This window comes from Nematostella vectensis, chromosome 1 (genome assembly GCF_932526225.1).
Source record: "Nematostella vectensis chromosome 1, jaNemVect1.1, whole genome shotgun sequence".
In the NCBI taxonomy this organism is placed as follows: Eukaryota; Metazoa; Cnidaria; class Anthozoa; order Actiniaria; family Edwardsiidae; genus Nematostella; species Nematostella vectensis.
Genome location: NC_064034.1, coordinates 16,435,195 through 16,457,214, shown reverse-complemented (window position 1 = coordinate 16,457,214; position 22,020 = coordinate 16,435,195). Strand labels below are relative to the sequence as shown.

At 41.8% G+C, this 22,020-nt stretch overlaps 2 protein-coding genes across 3 annotated transcripts in view; one reads left to right on the top strand and one right to left on the bottom strand.

The window, feature by feature from the left end:
- LOC5511111 (DNA-directed RNA polymerase I subunit RPA1) overlaps window positions 1-22,009 on the bottom strand; it is a 34,612-nt gene extending 12,603 nt beyond the window's left edge. For both annotated transcript variants that reach the window (XM_048732459.1, XM_048732463.1), the window contains exons 1-17: window positions 21,535-22,009; window positions 20,944-21,410; window positions 20,356-20,603; window positions 19,560-19,736; window positions 18,812-18,964; window positions 18,404-18,526; window positions 11,697-11,930; window positions 11,067-11,150; window positions 10,480-10,618; window positions 8,654-8,768; window positions 7,680-7,788; window positions 6,163-6,246; window positions 5,636-5,713; window positions 4,971-5,063; window positions 4,644-4,855; window positions 2,200-2,354; window positions 1,325-1,572 (exon numbers count right to left, since the gene is read on the bottom strand). In XM_048732459.1, the coding sequence (XP_048588416.1) occupies window positions 1,325-1,572; window positions 2,200-2,354; window positions 4,644-4,855; window positions 4,971-5,063; window positions 5,636-5,713; window positions 6,163-6,246; window positions 7,680-7,788; window positions 8,654-8,768; window positions 10,480-10,618; window positions 11,067-11,150; window positions 11,697-11,930; window positions 18,404-18,526; window positions 18,812-18,964; window positions 19,560-19,736; window positions 20,356-20,603; window positions 20,944-21,410; window positions 21,535-21,899 (3,084 nt within the window). In that variant the 5' untranslated portion in view covers window positions 21,900-22,009. The remainder of the gene's footprint in view (window positions 1-1,324; window positions 1,573-2,199; window positions 2,355-4,643; window positions 4,856-4,970; window positions 5,064-5,635; window positions 5,714-6,162; window positions 6,247-7,679; window positions 7,789-8,653; window positions 8,769-10,479; window positions 10,619-11,066; window positions 11,151-11,696; window positions 11,931-18,403; window positions 18,527-18,811; window positions 18,965-19,559; window positions 19,737-20,355; window positions 20,604-20,943; window positions 21,411-21,534) is intronic.
- Window positions 3,228-5,897, top strand: LOC116617560. The gene has a single exon (XM_032380331.2). The coding sequence runs from the start codon at window positions 3,237-3,239 to the stop codon at window positions 4,062-4,064; it is 828 nt and encodes a 275-aa protein (XP_032236222.1). The 5' UTR covers window positions 3,228-3,236; the 3' UTR covers window positions 4,065-5,897.
- Window positions 22,010-22,020: the final 11 nt, after the last annotated feature.

Sequence of the window (22,020 nt, the reverse complement as noted above, 5' to 3'; positions counted from 1 at the left end):
ATGTTACACATCATGATGGGGACAAACACACAGGGCAATTTCACAAGAGAATGTTACACATCGTGATGGGGACAAACAGGACAGTTTAAAAAAACAATGTCACACATCATGATGGGGACAAACACACAGGGCAGTTTCACAAGAGAATGTTACACATCATGATGGGGACAAACAGGACAGTTTAAAAAAAAAACAATGTCACACATCATGATGGGGACAAACACACAGGGCAGTTTCACAAGAGAATGTTACACATCATGATGGGGACAAACAGGACAGTTTAAAAAAACAATGTCACACATCGTGATGGGGACAAACACACAGGGCAGTTTCACAAGAGAATGTTACACATCATGATGGGGACAAACAGGACAGTTTAACAATAGAATGTTACACATCATGATGGGGACAAACACACAGGGCAATTTCACAAGAGAATGTTACACATCATGATGGGGACAAACAGGACAGTTAAAAAAAACAATGTCACACATCATGATGGGGACAAACACACAGGGCAGTTTCACAAGAGAATGTTACACATCATGATGGGGACAAACAGGACAGTTTAAAAAAAAAAACAATGTCACACATCGTGATGGGGACAAACACACAGGGCAGTTTCACAAGAGAATGTTACACATCATGATGGGGACAAACAGGACAGTTAAAAAAAACAATGTCACACATCGTGATGGGTCAAACACACAGGGCAGTTTCACAAAACAATCTCACACATCATGATGGGAAAAACACACGGCAGTTTCACAAGAGAATTTCACACATCATGATGGGGACACACAGGGTAGTTTAACAAAACAATGTCACACATCATGATGGGGAAACACACAGGGCAGTTTAACATAAGAATGTCACACATCATGGTGGGGAAACACACAGGGCAGTTTAACATAAGAATGTCACAGATCATGATGGGGAAAACAGACACGGCAGTTTCACAAAACAATGTCACACATCATGATGGAAAAACACACGGCAGTTTAACAAAACAACGTCACACAACATGATAACACGTGACCTTCGCCATTCTTACGTTGTGCAGGGGATTGGGTCGAGTTGATAAGTGAACATCATGCTGGGACCTTTCAGGGTATGCAATTTAACATGTGAATCTAACTTACAAATATATTCCGGGATCAGAATTGCCAAAACCTACAATATTCTAGCTTTCATTCAGTATCGCTTGAACATGTTTACAACGCAATGTTGAATTGTGCTACCTAAAATTGTCCCAGCATGCTGTTCCCTTATCAACTCGAACCAATTTTCTCTCATGCAACATAAGAATGAACAATAGGCTCACCTCTCTTCCAGCCATACAATGGAAAAAGTACTCCTGTGGCCGGATTCCTGTCAGGAAGCGCCCATCCACAAAGCCTCCGGCTCTGGGGCTGGTGTCGTAGGGCAAGAATGACGGCAGTGAACGGCCACTGAGCATGATGGGAGGTCTTCGCCCCTCAAGCTCAATCTGACCAAGTAAACACGAGATCTGCATACAGTTGACTGCTGACCCCTTAGCGCCAGACTGTACCATCAGCTGTAGGTTGTTACCTGGAATAAACTCTCAGACTCAAATTTGAATCAACAGTACCTTACCATACTCTGTAAGTATAACATGAGCTTAAAGTCAGCATTAAAAGACAAATAAAATAACAGGAGAGATATTACGTATATTTCAGGCTAATTTCTAATGATTGCCCCACACACGTGAACCAGCTATCGACCTGATGTACAATCAATATGGGCAAATCATATTATAAATGATTTGGGTGTCTACATTGAAAAGTGGCAAAGGGGCAATTAATGTATTTATTACTACATCATCACAATCATCTTCATACCTGGAAATTTCTGGGTTAGTCCCAGAGAAAGGCATGCCTTGCTGATCGAATTTTATCTGGAAATCTCTGATAAAGTCCCAGAGAAAAGGCATGCCTTGGTAATCAAGTATAACCTGGAAATCTCTGGCAAAGTCCCAGAGGAAGTCATGCCTTGTTGATCGAGTCTTATCTCGAAATCTCTGGTTTAGTCCCGAAGGAAGACATGCCTTGTTGATTAAGTCTTACCTGGAAATCTATGGTAAAGTCCCAGAGGAAGTCATGCCTTGTTGATCGAGTCTTATCTGGAAATCTCTGGTTTAGTCCCAAAGGAAGACATGCCTCGTTGATTAAGTCTTACCTGGAAATCTCTGGTAAAGTCCCAGAGGAAGACATGCCTTGTTGATCGAGTCTTGGTAATGGTCCGTCTTCTTCTTCATGCACAAGTCGAGCTCCTTCATGTCTGTCCCATCGCTGTTGTGGTGAGCCCTCTGCATGCGGGCCTCCAGGTCTGACCTGAGAACACAATGTCACGCCTCGCATTTATTGGAAAGTATAGTAGGTAGAAAAGTATTATTCGGGTTGTTTTCAAATCTTATTTTATTAAATACAGGGACCGTTGAAAAGTGGGTGGGCTGACAATTAAAAAAAATATCATAGTGAAAACCGAAAAAGTAATAAATCATAGTATTTGACTTGTTTTTGTCGCAAAAAGTGGTGGGGCCGTGCGCCCCATCATCTGAGGGGGTGAGTTTTGCGTATATCACAGTTTCGCGTATTATTAGTTTACAGAGAATACAGGATACTCTAGAGAAACAAAAGCCCGAGTAGTTGATCAGATCTTATGGAACTGAGGATGTACTTTTTGAAAACCCTTCCACGCATACTTGGTTTAGCGCGATCATAACTTGTTAACTTCTGACATGTCTTGTTAACTTCTGACATGTTTGCAGCTAATCAGTATAAAAAACCTAGTTATTAGAAATATTATGTTTCGTTACTTTGCAATACTTGCCGCGTGACAGTATATTAGAGGACTTCACTCGAGCGCCTCGAATGACGCATACATAAACAAGAATAGAATTGTGGATTATTATGTATAGATTATAAGTATGTATAGAAGTAATAAAAATAACAGTAATAATAATGAAAATAACAATAGTAATACTATTATTAATGATGATAACGATAAAGATAAATAATAATCACAACGATGCCGATGACAATAACAACGATTATGATAACAATGTTGTTGTTCACATGTTCTGATGCCCACTGACGTATTTCTTTACCACGGTGGTTGGGAATTCGAGCACACGTCAATCAGAGAATGCCTTCTAGTGTCGTTATTGGCGTATTCCTAAAACGATAGCACGCATCGGATATCACTTACAAAAAATGTATAACTTATTTGAATACGAAAATGTGTTGAGTTTTGCTTCAGATGACACAGGCCCTAAGGAACAGAAGAGTGCGGGAATAATCTTCAACACACAATTTCAAGAAATCAACGCTTTTTATCAACTGACAAGTTGCGCTATGAAGGTTATTGGCGCTGGTCTCCCCAAGACAGGCACGAAGTCTCTTGCGGCCGCGCTTAGTCATCTTGGATACACCGTGCACGATGTCGAAGAGCACTGGCGGTTTCACTGCGATGAGTACATTGCTGCATTGGAGGGCCGTACGCCGAACTTCAGAGACATCTACAGAAACGTCGACGCCGTGACTGATGCGCCAGCATGCCTGTTCTATAAAGAAATCTCGAAGGCTTTTCCAGACGCCAAGGTGGTTCTTTCAGTGCGAGATGACGCGGAAACATGGCGCAAAAGCTTCCTTACAACTGTCGGCATTTTTATACCTAATACGGACAGTCTTGTTATGAAACTTTGCAAATACTTCACCCCGACTGGTAGAAGATGGAACCGCCTGATGCAATTGCAAGGGCCTTGGATGGATTACAGCAAGCACAATATCGAAGTCATAGCCTCCATTCCAGCGAATCAGCTGCTTGTCTTTAATCCCAAAGAGGGGTGGGAACCCCTGTGTGCGTTCTTGGGGGTTGAAGTTCCTGATATTCCATTCCCACGATTAAATAGGAAATCCAAAGATATACCGCGCATTATACACGACTCGTGGTCCGTCCGTCGAATGAAAAAGGAACTCGCACTGATGTTTACTGTGTTTGTGGGACTTATAGCCTGCGCACGCACTTACATCCTGACGTAACTCGCCACAACTAGAATGTTTTTTTAGTTACATCTAAATCCTATTATACTCTCCTTAGGGGGTAAGGGTCCACTTAGCAGACATGCCAGTTACCACTGTTTTTCGGGGTCTATTTTACTAACTTAATCGGACACCTTTTTTATCCTATAGCGAATGTAAAGAGCTGTGGAGCGATTTTCATATGCTCGGGAGCCTGTTTAACCACTTCCCGCGTGTATCCACATAAAATAAACAACAGTTATCGTTATAGAGGAAGGTGATGTATTAGCGTGAGGAAAAGCTAGATGGATTTTGGTGATACATTAATAGCATGAGTTCGAACGTTAAGGTTGATCATAACTCTCTTTTAAATATCTCTGGGCATTTTTTTTAAGATTCGAATAACAATCAATTCCTACTCTGAAAGCTTGTGTATTGTTCTTTTGTCATACTTTAAGAAAAGCCATATAGGTTTCAGTGCGCAGGTACTATAATTCCAGATTCAAACTGTCAATGGAACTTTTATGCATGATCTTTATAAAAAAAGTACAGAAACCCTTAACATTAGATACTACAGAATGGAAATGTAAACTCTAGTACCTGTGGCAGTCTTCAGGCATTCCAAACGCAGAGGTAGCGGCATCTTTGCCGGAGACACGCCCTTTGGCTATAAGCTTGCGCCGGATCTTATCAGCTCTCTCCGTAACCAGGATGTCCTTGACGCCAAGTGTAAAGCCGTGGAATTGGAGAAACGAGGTGAATACCCTCGCTAGTGCAGACAATAGTTCACCCGACATCACACCACCATAGAGCTGTCAACAAAGCAATACACCTATTTAAATAGACGTTGACAGCGGAAATTGCGATTGGAGGTAATCACTGCATTTCTACTGTGACAGTCATCTAAAGTGCTGCATTTGACAATACCTCATTACAGCAATGAACCAATCCGTAGGGTGTGTTCCCATAGTGAGCTTTGTCGAGAACACCACACAACAAGTGGCCATCACGAATAACAACCTGAATGGCAAATAAGGAATGAAATGGAGTGACGATTGTGATAGTGTCTAGAAATGCCACTGAAGATGGTACCACGGGCAGTCGTCCCAAGCGGTTCACAAAAATGGGTTAAATAGTAAGAAGACAAGGAATTTTGGTGCCCAATACAGAGAGCCACAAACCTCTGACAAAACCCCATGCTGATCTAACTGAGAATCAGGCCCTGGTCACCGAATGCCAATAAGCTATTACGCCTTTCTCTAGGCATTCGATAGGCTTCTGAAATTTAGCTGAATCTCTTACATGCAACACAAGCTGACAAGATAAGAGCAGCCATAACGGGTAACTATGCAAAACATAGTCGACCCACTCATTTTCACAGTTCTTTGCAAAGTTCTTAGCAGATAAGGGCATTATACAGTAGATGAATCCAGATGTGTACCCAAGATTAGCTGAGGGGGTGCATAGTCATAGGTATCATATGGAAAAAGCATAGTATTTTAATATTTCCTAATAAGAAATAACCCACCTTTTGGCCGCACCGGTGTATGCGCCACCCCAAACAGACTACAGACGTAGCATTGCAACATTACCTCAGACTCTGACATGTCATCTCCTTTTAAGACTTCCAAGTCAAGGAACTGCCTTCTGGGTTTTCGTGTGTTCCAGTTCTGAAAAATGCAAACAATAATTCTACAGCATGAATCATTTTACTATGATGTGATCTTATGTAATTTCCAATAAGCAGCAAAAAACGGCTAATAATTAGATTCAGTTGAGATCAACTATATACAACTGAGATTATCTGTATCGATGTAATAAAGTTTTCGTATGCTATAATGTTCTTTTACTTTAGAAGTATTGTTGTACGTTTTTGTGTAACATACTTTATTAGTGAAAACATTGCTACTTATTTTGGAAGACATTTTGCAGAATACCTGATCACTGAAAGAATTTTGTAAACACTTGATTGGTTCTTAGGAACAAGTATTGCTGTCTATATTTTTAATTTTTGGATCAGAAGGGTTAAAGGTAAGATCCAAACCAAAACAAATTCCATTTTAGAAATTCAATTAAAACATAACCCAAAAAATGTAACAGTAAAAAATATCAAGCCTACCTTGGCAGAAATCTTGGCTTTTCCTTTAAGGTTAAGTCGTTTACTTCCCAATGGAATGAGGTTCAACAAAATGGTGGAGATAACCTGAGCATAAAAAAAAACACACTTTTAGACAGATGATGGGGAGAATGTGCATTAAGATAAGTTGTATCTCTTTGGCTCATGAACATGTATAAGTGCAGGGTGCATATCATGGACATGTATAAGTGCAGGGTGTATATCATGGACATGTATAAGTGCAGGGTGTATATAAGTGCATTAAGATAAGTTGTATCTCTTTTGCTCATGGACATGTATAAGTGCAGGGTGCATATAAGTGCATTAAGATAAGTTGTATCTCTTTTGCTCATGGACATGTATAAGTGCAGGGTGCATATAAGTGCATTAAGATAAGTTGTATCTCTTTTGCTCATGGACATGTATAAGTGCAAGGTGTATATAAGTGCATTAAGATAAGTTACATCTCTTTCGCTCATGGACATGTATAAGTGCAGGGTGTATATAAGTGCATTAAGATAAGTTGTATCTCTTTCGCTCATGGACATGTATAAGTGCAGGGTGTATATAAGTGCATTAAGATAAGTTGCATCTCTTTCGCTCATGAACATGTATAAGTGCAAGGTGTATATAAGTGAATTAAGACAAGTTGTATCTCTTTCGCTCATGAACATGTATAAGTGCAGGGTGTATATAAGTGAATTAAGATAAGTTACATCTCTTTCGCTCATGAACATGTATAAGTGCAAGGTGTATATAAGTGCATTAAGATAAGTTGTATCTCTTTCGCTCATGGACATGTATAAGTGCAGGGTGCATATAAGTGCATTAAGATAAGTTGTATCTCTTTCGCTCATGGACATGTATAAGTGCAGGGTGTATATCATGGACATGTATAAGTGCAGGGTGTATATAAGTGCATTAAGATTAGTTGCATCTTTTTTGCTCATGGACATGTATAAGTGCAGGGTGTATATCATGGACATGTATAAGTGCAGGGTGTATATCATGGACATGTATAAATGCAGTAGGGGGAGCAGATGCACCCTTTTTCAATCTTTAAGTAATCTTAATCTTTTATCAAGACACTCCAGATATTGAAAAAATATCTATATGCTAGCCCACTACCTTATCAAAGCATGCCTATTTGCACAATGCAAAGTACTGCTTCTATGTATGAGCAAGAGAGGGTATGGAGATATATACGTCAGGCTATTCCTTACAGTACCTATATACATATACGTCAGGCTATTCCTTACAGTACTGTGCCTTATGATTGGCTGTGTTTTCCTGATGTTTTTGTTGTTGTCTACATTTACTTAGGTTAATTTTGTAATTACAACATACTTCCAATGGCCAAATCAAATTAGCCCAGCCCTGTTTTGCCTGTTTGTTTTAAATATAGTTACAATGAATAAACTTATTGAAGTGATACATAATTTCCTATGTTCCGAATAAGCCCATCTGTTTAATACTGAATAATAAATCTAAAAAGATGATTGTATGCTATCTGTACCTACCTGTTTTCCAGACCAGAATTGTGTTGGCTTGAGTATGCATGGCATCAATAATTCAATAGGCTGGTTCTTGAAGTTCAGAGCCCCATAGACTAGTTGTTGGTAATCAAGTCTTTTGGACATGAGAAAGTTAATACCTCACTTGATACATACAAGGCATACAGTAACATTTATCCCTATCCCAAAAATCCCTTCAATAGGCTGGTTCTTGAAGTTCAGAGCCCCATAGACTAGTTGTTGGTAATCAAGTCTTTTGGACATGAGAAAGTTAATACCTCACTTGATACATACAAGGCATACAGTAGCATTTATCCCTATCCCAAAAATCCCTTCAATAGGCTGGTTCTTGAAGTTCAGAGCCCCATAGACTAGTTGTTGGTAATCAAGTCTTTTGGACATGAGAAAGTTAATACCTCAATTGATACATACAAGGCATACAGTAACATTTATTCCTATCCCAAAAATCCCTTCAATAGGCTGGTTCTTGAAGTTCAGAGCCCCATAGACTAGTTGTTGGTAATCAAGTCTTTTGGACATGAGAAAGTTAATACCTCACTTGATACATACAAGGCATACAGTAACATTTATCCCTATCCCAAAAATCCCTTCAATAGGCTGGTTCTTGAAGTTCAGAGCCCCATAGACTAGTTGTTGGTAATCAAGTCTTTTGGACATGAGAAAGTTAATACCTCAATTGATACATACAAGGCATACAGTAACATTTATCCCTATCCCAAAAATCCCTTCAATTACATTTCATGCTACCAGTCTGAAAATATGACCAAATGATAATCATAATTGTTTGCAAAACAAATGTTTGCAAAACATTTTGGTAAAAAAGGAACACAGAAAGATTGATAAGGATTCCATGCTTTCAATATATATCTGCATTGTTAATCAGGCATGTTTTACAGTACTAGTAACACAAGCATGACAACACAAGCATGACAACCCTGTCTCTGAGAATAAGGACTCACTTGTTGAACATCCTCCCCCTGATTGTCATGAGAACACCAGATACCATGTGGTCCTGAATCAGTCCACTGAGGGGGGTGCCATCTTTGGGAACCAGGTAATTGAAGTTTGTACTGGCTGAAGGGCAAAAAAATAGCCAATGGACCTCAATTTTCTTACATGTCCTTTTAAACTTTTCGTTGATCCACATGATTAAACCAGAAAAGTTGCTTTTTACTTTTGTTTTGTATATTTTAAAATCTTGTCCCTTTTTTATATCATTACTTTCCTTATTATATAGTAAATTGAATTTTACTGTGTTTTAAGTGGACTGTTGGAACATTTGCATAGAGTGATATAGCCCATGTCCTATAAGCCTCATAGCTGATGCAGTTATAGAAAAGGTAAAGCAAAAGTAGCAAATATTATAGGCCTTGCACACGGTGTTGCGCAAGCCTGGCTCAACAGGACATTTCTCGACATTTCGTTTTAGATTTAATGCTTTTTCTGAAGTATTGCGTTATACATATCCGGAATTTGGGATATAAAAGTTTGATTATCTTAGTTTTTAAAAATAGTCATACTATTTTTCTAACCTAATAGAAAACCTCGATATTTTTTTGTCGAAGTATGGACGTTATGTAGTTATCATAAACTGCTGCGTAACATTTGAACGCTGCAAATGTGTTTTGCCTTTTTTGCCTAGTTTTGCCCTCGAATTTTTTTGCCCTAGCTTGTTTTTGCCTTTTTTGCCCTATCGCGCATGTTTTTGCCCTTTTTTGCCCTATCACGTACTTTTTTGCCCTATCGCACATTTTTTTGCCTTTTTTTGCCATATCGTGCGCCTTTCTAGAATTCTGCTATAAAAAATTAAAATTTAATCCAGCTTCGGAAAATTCAGATTATGGGAGCTCTATCATTGAACAATTTAGGCTTCTAAATTATTTTCCTTATAAAATGCATATTTCTCCATGCTTTTAAGTTTGCAATATTCAAACTCGAACGGGGCAAATTATTGTCTTGCATAAGAAGATGACAAGCTAGAACTTAAAGTAGAAAAATACCTGAGGAGTTTCAAATTATATCAACAGGCTGTCAGCAGCCATTCCTTTCTTCTGAAATTACGTCTAGAAAAGTAAAATATTATTTGCACATGTTTTAGATTTTGCTAATATTCGTAACAGCTGGTTGATATTGTCTAGGGATAAAAAATATGCTTAAATAGATAGAAAAAACACTTCATACTGCATAAAAAGCACAATAAAAATGCAAGAAGAGCACGATGGCCAAATAAGGCAAAAAGTGCAAAAAAGGCGCGATGGGCAAAAAGGGCAAAATAAGGCAAAAAAAGTATGACGTAATTCAACGTTTTGTGTTTTCTATTGTCAAAAAAAATTCTAATGCTGCTTATCACTCCTGTCTGTTTACATTTCTTTTCCTCTTTCTATAAAAAGGACAGCATCTTAAAGAGAATTTCAAGTGCATTCCATTTATGACATTGATCAAACTACAAAAGAAAAAGGTTCTTTTGCAAAAAGATGGAGCAATGTTCATGAAAAATGGGCTTTAAAAAGGCCCGTTTTTATGGCACTGTTTTTATTTTGATATATTTTTTAATGTTTTTGAAATTTTTACTATCTCTAACTTTGGTTTCGAGATGCACATTAGACAAACGTTATCCAAATAAAATAAAAAGTGTGTAGCTTTCTCCAGATCAAAGTTATAATCATAAACCTAACGTTAGAATTTTTGTTACGCTCTGATGCGCAACACCATGCGCAAGGCCTGTACTGACGTTATAATGACAATAGAATGGTAAGAATGTGATTAATATAAGTAGTTAGTATACCTATCGTGTAAGCTTCTGCTCTTGCTAGCTCATTCTGTGGAAAGTGGGCATTCATCTCATCACCATCAAAATCTGCATTGTAGGCCTTGCAGTTGGCGTAGTGAAGGCGTATAGTCTTCTCACTTGGTAGAACTCGGACCTAAAACAACCACGCTCATTCTTAGATACAGTAGTAGATGCCGTGAAACAACACTCAACAAAGTTCACAATTTCCCAAATGGTAAGAGAGTTGGTATTAGTACTAGCCACCCAGAGTCAGATCCAGGAATTGTTAAAAGAGATGGCACATTTTTAAGGAGTGGCATACCTTCCTGGATCCCCTTGCTATTTGCTAACCCCAGGTGATACAAAACTCATGTTAAACTTGGCTTGGTGCTGATAGTGGAACAAGTGTACCTTCCTGGATCCCCTTGCTATTTGCTAACCCCAGGTGATACAAAACTCATGTTAAACTTGGCTTGGTGCTGATAGTGGAACAAGTGTACCTTCCTGGATCCCCTTGCTATTTGCTAACCCCAGGTGATACAAAACTCATGTTAAACTTGGCTTGGTGCTGATAGTGGAACAAGTGTACAGATAGAACCGACCTTATGTGCCATAATGCTTGGCCTGTGCAGGGTAGGCTGACGGTTCAGCAACATCACATCTCCATTCTGAATATGCCGATATACCTACAGTACAATTGAAGCATGGTTTGCAATGCATTATCGTGAACATGATTTATGAACTATTTTCTGCAAATCTTGTCTTAAACTGTCTCCCACAGCTCTCCCACAGCCTTCCCCTCCCTCTTGCGCACTTCTCAATATATGTTCCACCCCTTCCCACATTTCAGCAGATTAACAAAAGAAAACAGCAATATTATACCTAAGTGGTATAAGGTATAATATACCCCCCTCCCCTTGCCCTTCTTCAACCCCCTTGGTCTGTCATCGGATTAAAGTCACATTGTCACCAGTTTGCTTCCGGAGGTCCAACGGAAACCTCAAACGTTAAAAGACAAAAGAATCTATTAAAATCCGAGATATTAAATGGCCCATCCGCTCTAAATTATCAATCACATCCTCAAAGAAACTTCCAATAAACACATTGCTTTCAATATTTTGAAATATTTTCCCGTTTTCCATTTAAAATCATTGAATATTGTTACGTAATCGACTGGAAGTAAACTGGTGACAATGCGGCTTTACTGACACTGGCATATTGCTCTACCGTACCTTTTTACAATTCACATGTGAGCCCTTGTTATCCCCAGAGGGGGTCAGCAGTCTCTTTGCGATGGCTTGCCTCTGATTGACATCTGTCTCACTGAGTCTTATTTTCTTTCCATCCTCGCTTTCAACAAGAATGGCACCAGGGTGGACGAGTGGCCCGTTGATCACAGCCTGACGAAGCTCCTTTACGTTCCATGTGGTGACAGGCTGGGGGTATGTAAGTTTCTTAGCAAAAACCTGAAAATAAATACAGTGGAACAACCTAACACAATTGTTTGAATAGGCACTGTGGCCCTTATTTCATTTTTTCATGTCCCAGGTGAGGCACGGGGGAGGTGCTTACAAGGGGGAGGTGCTTACAAGAGGGAGGTGCTTACAAGGGGGAGGTGCTTACAAGGGGGAGGTGCTTACAAGGGGGTGCTTACAAGGGGGAGGTGCTTACAAGGGGGAGGTGCTTACAAGAGGGAGGTGCTAACAAGGGGGAGGTGCTAACAAGGGGGAGGTGCTTACAAGGGGGAGGTGCTTACAAGGGGGAGGTGCTAACAAGGGGGAGGTGCTAACAAGGGGGAGGTGCTTACAAGGGGAGGTGCTTACAAGGGGGAGGCACTTACAAGGGGGAGGTGCTTACAAGGGGGAGGTGCTTACAAGAGGGAGGTGCTAACAAGGGGGAGGTGCTAACAAGGGGGAGGTGCTTACAAAGGGGAGGTGCTTACAAGGGGGAGGCACCTACAAGGGGAGGTGCTTTCAAGGGGGAGGTGCTTACAAGGGGGAGGTGCTAACAAGGGGGGAAGTGCTAACAAGGGGGGAGGTGCTTACAAGGGGGGAGGTGCTTACAAGGGGGAGGTGCTTACAAGGGGGAGGTGCTTACAAGGGGGAGGTGCTAACAAGGGGGAGGTGCTAACAAGGGGGGAGGTGCTTACAAGGGGGAGGTGCTTACAAGGGGGGAGGTGCTTACAAGGGGGAGGTGCTTACAAGGGGGAGGTGCTAACAAGGGGGGAGGTGCTTACAAGAGGGAGGTGCTTACAAGGGGGAGGCACTTACAAGAGGGAGGTGCTAACAAGGGGGGAGGTGCTTACAAGAGGGAGGTGCTTACAAGGGGGAGGTGCTAACAAGGGGGAGGTGCTAACAAGGGGGAGGTGCTAACAAGGGGGAGGTGCTTACAAGGGGGAGGTGCTTACAAGGGGGAGGTGCTTACAAGAGGGAGGTGCTAACAAGGGGGAGGTGCTAACAAGGGGGAGGCACTTACAAGGGGGAGGTGCTTACAAGGGGGAGGCACTTACAAGGGGGAGGTGCTTACAAGGGGGAGGTGCTAACAAGGGGGAGGCACTTACAAGGGGGAGGTGCTTACAAGGGGGAGGCACTTACAAGGGGGAGGTGCTAACAAGGGGGAGGTGCTAACAAGGGGGAGGTGCTTACAAGGGAGGAGGTGCTTACAAGGGGGAGGTGCTAACAAGGGGGAGGTGCTAACAAGGGGGAGGCACTTACAAGGGGGAGGTGCTTACAAGGGGGAGGTGCTTACAAGGGGGAGGTGCTTACAAGGGGGAGGTGCTAACAAGGGGGAGGTGCTAACAAGGGGGAGGTGCTAACAAGGGGGAGGTGCTTACAAGGGGGAGGTGCTAACAAGGGGGAGGTGCTAACAAGGGGGAGGCGCTTAAAAGGGGGAGGTGCTAACAAGGGGGAGGTGCTAACAAGGGGGAGGTGCTAACAAGGGGGGAAGTGCTTACAAGGGGGAGGTGCTAACAAGGGGGAGGTGCTTACAAGGGGGAGGTGCTAACAAGAGAGAGGTGCTAACAAGGGGGAGGTGCTTACAAGAGGGAGGTGCTTACAAGGGGGAGGTGCTAACAAGGGGGAGGTGCTTACAAGGGGGAGGTGCTAACAAGGGGGGAGGTGCTTACAAGGGGGAGGTGCTTACAAGAGGGAGGTGCTTACAAGGGGAGGTGCTTACAAGGGGGAGGTGCTAACAAGGGGGGAGGTGCTTACAAGGGGGAGGTGCTAACAAGGGGAGAGGTGCTAACAAGGGGGAGGTGCTTACAAGAGGGAGGTGCTTACAAGGGGGAGGTGCTAACAAGGGGGAGGTGCTTACAAGGGGGAGGTGCTTACAAGAGGGAGGTGCTTACAAGGGGGAGGTGCTAACAAGGGGGAGGTGCTAACAAGGGGGAGGTGCTAACAAGGGGGAGGTGCTAACAAGGGGGAGGTGCTTACAAGGGGGAGGTGCTAACAAGGGGGAGGTGCTTACAAGGGGGAGGTGCTAACAAGGGGGAGGTGCTAACAAGGGGGAGGTGCTAACAAGGGGGAGGTGCTAACAAGGGGGAGGTGCTAACAAGGGGGAGGTGCTTACAAGGGGGAGGTGCTTACAAGAGAGAGGTTCTTACAAGGGGCAGGTGCTTATTCGGCGAAGGCACTTATTTGAAAATCTGTTCTATCTCCAGATAAAAAGAACTTTTACAATGTGTAAGGTAAACAAAAATTTAAGAATCAAAAGAAGCTTTTCATAACAAAATGTTGTGGTGGATAGTACAGTTGGTTTTGGTTACTTACCTCCTAGCGTACAATCCCTTTTTCATAAAAGTTTATTGTGTGCACTAATTTTAGGCAAGGATGATTCTGGGGAGGTCTTTTTTTACAAATGTTCCTCTTAAGTGAGGCAATTATTAGGAGGAGGCACTTTTTCATATATTCCCCCTTATTCATGAGAGGCATGGTATTCATATGCTTCCTCTTAGGCAAGATGCTTATTCATGAGAGGCATGGTATTCATGGGTGCTTAGGGCGGCTATTCCTCACGGCTCTGGCCACCTAAATCCTGTGTAACTACCTTCACGTGGTGCACCTGTCCTTGACAAAAAGTTACACTAGGGACCGAGTAAGGGACGGTATATTCCCTTTCTGGGTAGGTGGTGCTCGTTAGCCTTGGTTGGCAATCCACCTAGGGGAAGGAAAACCCTGTTTCCAAACCTCCGCTGCCTTGCGGCTATACCCGGTCTGGGAAAGGCTTCAGGAGTCAACCTCGAGGAAAAATCTGGGAGTAAACCTTTGTTACTTCTTTGGGCGGATGAGCTTCGAATAGGTCAACGGCCAGCACCGGCGGATCTGATGGTCAACCCGGCTTCAGTTTCCGGCAACAAGTTGCAGCGAGTTGTTTCTGCGGCCATCCCAGCTATGCTGGGTTGTCGATAAACAGGACCTCTCGCCAAGGGACACTACCCTCGCGCCAGGTAGTGTCGTCATCAGTGGTGCAGCCTCACAGTTTTTATGGAAAGTCAATCTAGTAGTATTGGAGCTATGGCTACCGCATTCGGGGGAACCGATGCGCCACCCAGTGCGGCAGTGGCGAAAAATGGACGAAGACCGCACTCGGCTATAACTTCCAGAGCAATCGACAATCGTCAGTTTCTATCTTCTAGAAAGCAAGCTCTAACCCTTGGAGCTTGGAATGTCCGTACTACCAATGACGGCGATGGTTCTCTAAGACCAGAGCAAGCCACAGCACTCATTTGTCGTGAGCTGGAGCATGCTAATATCGATATCTGTGCTTTAAGCGAAGTCCGACGTCCCAACACTGGTAACATTGTAGAAAGGAGTCATACTATCTTCTGGAGTGGGGGAAGTGAGAGAACAGCCGGTGTCGGATTTGCTATCTCCAACAGACTTGTATCGCAAGGGATTTGTCCAACACCTATCAACGACAGACTTATGCAAATGCGTGTTCCATTGGAAAGTGGTAACTACCTCACCCTTGTTAGCGTATACGCTCCTACCATGCAAAGAACATCTGAGGAAAAAGAGGTATTTTACGAAAAGCTCCGTTGTTGCCTTCCTTCAGCTCAGAACAACCCTCTTATTGTGTTGGGCGATTTCAATGCTCGTGTGGGTCAAGACTACAAATCCTGGCCTGATGTTATCGGTAAGCACGGTGTTGGAAAGATGAACTCGAATGGCCTCATGCTCCTTGAGTTTTGCACTCAGTTGCAGCTAAGTGTCATGGGTACAATGTTTCAATTAAAGGATAGCTTGAAGAACACGTGGCAACACCTCCGCTCTAAGCACTGGCACCAACTCGATCATGTGCTAGCCAATCAAGCTGCTAAGCCTTTTATTAAAGTAACCAAAGTCAATCAAGCTGCCGACTGTTTCACGGACCACAAGCTTTTAGTGTCTAATTGTGCTTTTCCTTTGAAGCGCAAGAAGAATATCTCAAGATCCCCGAAAAAGCTAGACACTCGTCTCAATGACGATAAGAAAGTGAAGCTCGTTCAGTTTTTAGATGAGAAAATTCCTGCTTGTAATAACGATTTCGAAGATCTGCAAGATATTCTTCAACAAGCTGCAAACCATGTTTTCGAAAGGAAAAAGAGGATCCAAAATGACTGGTTTGATGACCAAGATGAGGAAATTCGAAACTTACTTCAAGACAAAAGCCTAGACAGGCACTCGTTAAGAACACGTATCAGACAAATCAAGGATGCATGGTTTCAAAAAAAAAGCTGAAGAAGCTGAGCATTTTTCTCAAACAAAAAATCCAAGAGAGTTCTATGCCACCTTGAATGCAGTCTATGGCCCAAGATCAAGAAATTCTCATCCTGTTCGCTCTAAAGAAGGCACTCTTTTGGCCGATCCCATAGAAGTCAAAGGTAGATGGGTGGAGCACTTTAGTGATTTGCTAAATCTCCCGAGTGATGTTGACTTAAAAATCGTGGACGAACTTGACCAATTACCAATCATGCAGTCTATGGATGATCCTGTTACAGACCTGGAGCTGAAAATAGCCATTTCAAACACCAAACTTGGGAAGAGCCCTGGTTTTGATGGTGTCCTTCCAGAAGTCATTGTTTATGGTGGTCGCTGCCTGAGAGCTTTTCTTCTCATCCTCTTTAATATCATCTGGGCGTCTGAAATCATTCCTCAAGTGTGGAAAGATGCAATTATCACCATTTTATTTAAGAAGGGCGACAGAAGCGAATGTGGAAACTACAGGGGGATATCACTACTAAGCGTCGTGGGGAAAATATTCGCAGATATCATCTTGCAAAGACTACAGCTGCTTGCGGAATTTATATATCCCCAGTCCCAGTCAGGGTACCGAGCTGGTAGGGGCACTATTGATGGCATATTCACTCTTCGTCAGCTTATGGAAAAGACCAGAGAGCAACGTAACAACATGTATATAGTCTTTGTAGACTTTGTGAAAGCCTTCGACACTGTCAATCGTGAACTTCTCTTTTCGATCCTTGGCAAACTAGGATGCCCACCAAAGTTCATAAGTATAATAAAGAAGCTATATTCTGATGTTCATGCTAGGCTAATCGTAGACGGAGAGCTAACTCGAGCATTTGAATACAACTGTGGTGTCAAGCAAGGATGTAAGTTAGCACCAACTCTATTCGGCATCTATGCTGCTGTCCTGCTCTGGTTGGCCTTTAATAAAATTGAACACACCTGCAGCATCAAGATAAGATTCCGATTTGATGGTAATCTCTTCGATCTTCGCAGGCTCAAAGCAAAAACAAAAGTCCTTACGGAATTCATCAGGGAGGCACAGTACGCTGACGATATCGCCTTATTTAGCGATACCCCAGAGGGTCTGCAGTCTTTACTTACATCGTACAATGAACTTGCTAAGAGAATGGGGATGCGCATTAACACTAAAAAGACGGAGACTATGTGTATTGGTAATACTGCCGACTTTTATGTTGATGGCATTAAGCTGGTCAATGTTACTCACTTTAAATACCTTGGTAGTATCCTGTCAAGTGACTGCTCAATGAGAGCGGAGCTCACATCTCGTATACAAGCTGTATCATGTGCTTATGGTCGCCTTCGAAAGAGAGTTTTCGACTCACGTGATCTCACTGTACCAACCAAGATCGCTGTTTATAATCAATGTCTAATGCCTCTCTTATTGTACGGTAGTGAGACATGGACTGTATATCAGCATGAAGTTAGAGAACTTCGTACTCTGCAACAACGCCATTTACGCCTAATCCTCAAGATCAAGTGGGATGACTATATAAGCAATGAAGACGTCCTCCGTCGTGCAAACGTAGATGATATTGAAACAAAATTAGCTAGAAATCGTCTCCGCTGGCTTGGTCACCTCTGCCGAATGGACGATGACAGAGTGCCTAAGCAGCTGTTATTTTCGGAGCTAGAACACGGGTCTCGCCCAGTTGGTCGTCCTAAACTAAGATTCAAGGACATTTTGAAAAAAGACCTCAAAATTGGATGCGTCCTTGAAGCGTGGAACTATCATGTACATAATAGAAAGGAATGGAGGGCGATCACAAATAACATCTGCACGTCATACGACAAAAGAAGATATGAAACCTATTTAAAACAAAGGGAAGCTCGCCGTAAAAGGGCGGAGAACAGTTAAATACAAACTGTGTTATACCCGTTCGCGGGTGCAGGCGCTTATATGGTATTCATATGCTTCCTCTTAGGCAAGATGCTTATTCATGAGAGGCATGGTATTCATATGCTTCCTCTTAGGCAAGATGCTTATTCATAAGAGGCATGGTATTCATATGCTTCCCTTTAGGCAAGATGCTTATTCATAAGAGGCATGGTATTCATATGCTTCCTCTTAGGCAAGATGCTTATTCAGTGGGGGGGAGGCACTCATGTATATTTTAGGGAGGCACCCATTTGAGGAATTACAGTATACGTAACAACACTCCACCAACAAATACTTCATGTTTACAATTTCTGACCTGTGGGACACCAATTTCATCTGTGTTAATGTATGGGTCAGGGGATATGACTGATCTTGCAGCATAGTCCACACGTTTCCCCATCATGTGTTTGCGAAATAAACCTTCTTTTTTCTCAAGCAACTGATACAAAAATAACAGGATTAGCATTAAATAGTGTTCTTTAAGCACATTATAAAACACAGTGGATGGTATTCACTCAATGATTGTACAAAAAAATGATTTGTATGTACAAAGCTGCGTACAGAAACGAGGACTTTCTGCCAGGGTTGGTTTCTTTGTCTGATTCTTCAGGGATAAAAAAAGTGTTTTTGGTGGTAAAGCAAGAGGGTATGGGATGCAAGGCTTCTGGAAACCACCCATAGGTACTGTATGTGCACTACTGTAGTTAGACAATATTGAACCAACCTGTCGGATGCCTGGAAACTTTATAGCTGATAACTTGTCAAGGTCGCTATCCATGACTCCATTAACATCACTCTGCATTTTTAACCAGGCATTGTGAAGCCTCTTCACTGGTGTAGTCCCAGCTACAGTTACTGGTGCATTTTTTCCTTTCCGCTGTTAACAAGAAATTACAAAACATCAAACTGCAAAATCAAATTGCAAATAATCACGGATGGATGAATATAGAAAAGATATGGTATTCAGGATGGCATAGTAAGGTACTATGGATTGGATATATGGACAAGAGGACTGGCCTTGTGGTAATCAGTTTACCGCATGTTGTGAAAAAGACAATGTGATGGTTCAAACACAATGTGATGGTTCAAACTAGATTGGCTAGATTGGGCAGATTGGCTAGATTGGGGTTTGCATCTTTTAGTACTGTGCATACTTATATAATTTTTACAATGCCTTGCTTCTTCAAGTATCTTTTATCTATCTAGCTATAACATGACATTGTTATACCTGCAATAGCCAAGTGTAATAAGTGGGTGCTTGTGGACTTGGACCCATCACAGCATTCTGTTGCTGTTATTATTGAACTCAAGGGAAATATAGGACAGATAAATGTATACTGCCTTTGCTTCTGATAACAGAACTGGGTAGATTCTGTCAAGTTTGATAACATTTTGCAAAATATACCTCATCTTCTTTAGGTATTTTGAAAACATATACTAGAACACACAATAGAATAAAAAAACAAACAAACCCTTGGTTTCTTCATTGTTTCCTGTTCCTCGGGTTCATCTTCTGCAATCTGAGGAAGGTCCTCATGTTTCTTATCTAGGCCTTTAAGATTCTCCACAACCAGCTCAATATCCTTCAAGACCTTGGCCAGAGTAGCAGTTTGTGGGTTCTCAAATCTCTTCTCTCCCAGCACAGATAGCTGCAAAGAAAGCACACTTTAGGCAGCACGTATATAATGCATAAATTTCTACATTTGCAATCCGTTTTGGAATAATTATTGAAATTCTTTGAAACCTCTAAAAGGCTAGACTTCATTGCAACAAAATTTGTCTCTGAAGGAAATAGTAAAAACCAAGTGCCAAAAAATTGAAATTGCTGTTTTCAATAAAGCCCATTTATTCATAGAAAAAATGGAATGACAGTTCAGTTAAAAAATTGCTTGGGACATTAACAAGGCTTCATTATGGCAGAGTCCTGCTGAATTGTTTGGCTTAAAAGAAGAAATAAATTTCCAATATTTATATTCAATGTGCATTTTTGCCATACTCTAATCGAAGTACAGTACAGTAGACCCAAAGGCTAACTTTTCCAGTAAACCTCCCAGGTTAATGGTCATTCTTGTGGTTAATTATTGGTTCTTCTATTTTTTTTTTGGCATGAGGACATAGTAGCTTCTGCACTCAGAAAGGTTCATAAAATATGTCATGGTCAAAAACAAGGTAAACTTGAGTTCAAGTTCAAAATGATAAGGGCTACATGACAAATCAAAGGTGATGGTTGGTGACTAATGTAGCACAGGCAATTAAGGGAGTACTCACTGGTCTAAACCTGGAGGGCACAACTGGCAAGACTTCAACAAAGAACATATCAGCGGAAGAAGCCCTATGCCTGGCATTAGGGGCAGGGTAGCCTCCTAACAGGATGTTCAAGAACTCCCCATCCTTGGACCAAACCTCTTCAAGATGCTCAAGGACTTCTTTTGGTGTCAAATAGGTCTGTTTCAGACTCTTGGCCACTTCTTGTTGTGAATCCAGCACTTCATTAACTCCTGAGCTTTTGTTACTTTCTGTGTGAATGTTAACAATTGGTTTAGGAAAACCATCTGACAACAGCATGTATATACTGTACCATATGGCCATTGTTACATTGTGAGGTACAGTAAATAAACACAACATAGTTGACAGTGGCATGGCAGGGTTGAGGGACAATTGTTAGGGTGGAAGCCAATTTCTTGGAAACAGCAACAGAGAAACATGGAAAGAAATAATTGCAGAATGTTTCATCAGTTACAACAAAGGCCTATTTTATATGCTAAAAATTACATTAAAATGGTTACAACATATTTACTTCTCAGATGTTACCTTCCTTAGACAATTTACTTATGATGCCTTACAGTACTGACTCACTTTTCATCTGTCCAGTCAGCAACTCTTCATCCTTGTCCTTCCTGGCACGCTCTTCTAGCTGGGTGAGGTGGGCATGTGCCACCTTGGTAGCAGCCCACTTCTGTGCCTCCCTATTGGGTAGAGGCTTTAAGTACAACCGACTGTTATACTCATGCCGGACATCCCTTGATGGCGCTTTACACATGGAGCAATAACGTCTCTTTGTTGACAGATGCGTTTTGCTGAATTTTTTCAATAAAGCATGGCGAAAGTCTGTGACATTCATAGAGTTTGCCTTCTTCCGTGACTCACTTTTGTCTAATTCATGCAGGACGGTCCTTACATGCTTGTTCAGGGCTGCAACACAGTTCTCATCCATTGCATCTTTGCCACTTTTTTCAGTAGCACCATTTGATAAGACGTTCTTAACTATTTCTTCTAACTCCTCAGCTACAGAGATCAGACCATAATCAAGGACCTTCATTTGACTAGGCACCAACAAAGAAGATATTGTTAACAACAATAATTATAGCCATGTCACAGTCAAGTGAAAGAGTATTTTAATTAAGAATCAAAATCTTGTAACTCTGTTTTCTTGAGAAAGCAACTTACCTAGCTAATAATTTCTTGGCAGATTTGCTCAATAACATCCTATGGCAGCAAAAACAAGACGAACGAAGAACTTGCAGTAACATCTTGAAAAACAACGGGTGATAGACGGGTAATGGCAGTTCGATGTGACCAAAATGGCCAGGGCAGCTGAAGTTATTCTGTCCACAAGTTCCACACAAGTCATCCCTGTCCGTTGGTCCCAAAACTGGATCGTACAAGCCGCCATGGTTAGGATGGAGCAAAGCATCAAACGTCTCCGGATTTGTGATTCGTTTTACGCTTAGTTTTCGAACTTCTTCCCGAGAATACAGTGAAATTTTAAGACCCTCCAATTGGTGACACGGCACTGCATTTGCTGACAGCATTATAAGATATTTTAGGCAATGAATTACTAGGTACTAGAGCCTTTGAAACCCAAGTTTCACATGTTGTCTGTCCGCCATCTTGCTACACGTGAGTCGAACTTGCGTGAAGTGCACGCGTGAA

What these genes read in the sequence shown, in the direction of transcription:
- LOC116617560 (XM_032380331.2), top strand. Translation starts at nt 3,237, where the DNA reads ATGTATAACTTATTTGAATACGAAAATGTGTTGAGTTTTGCTTCAGAT.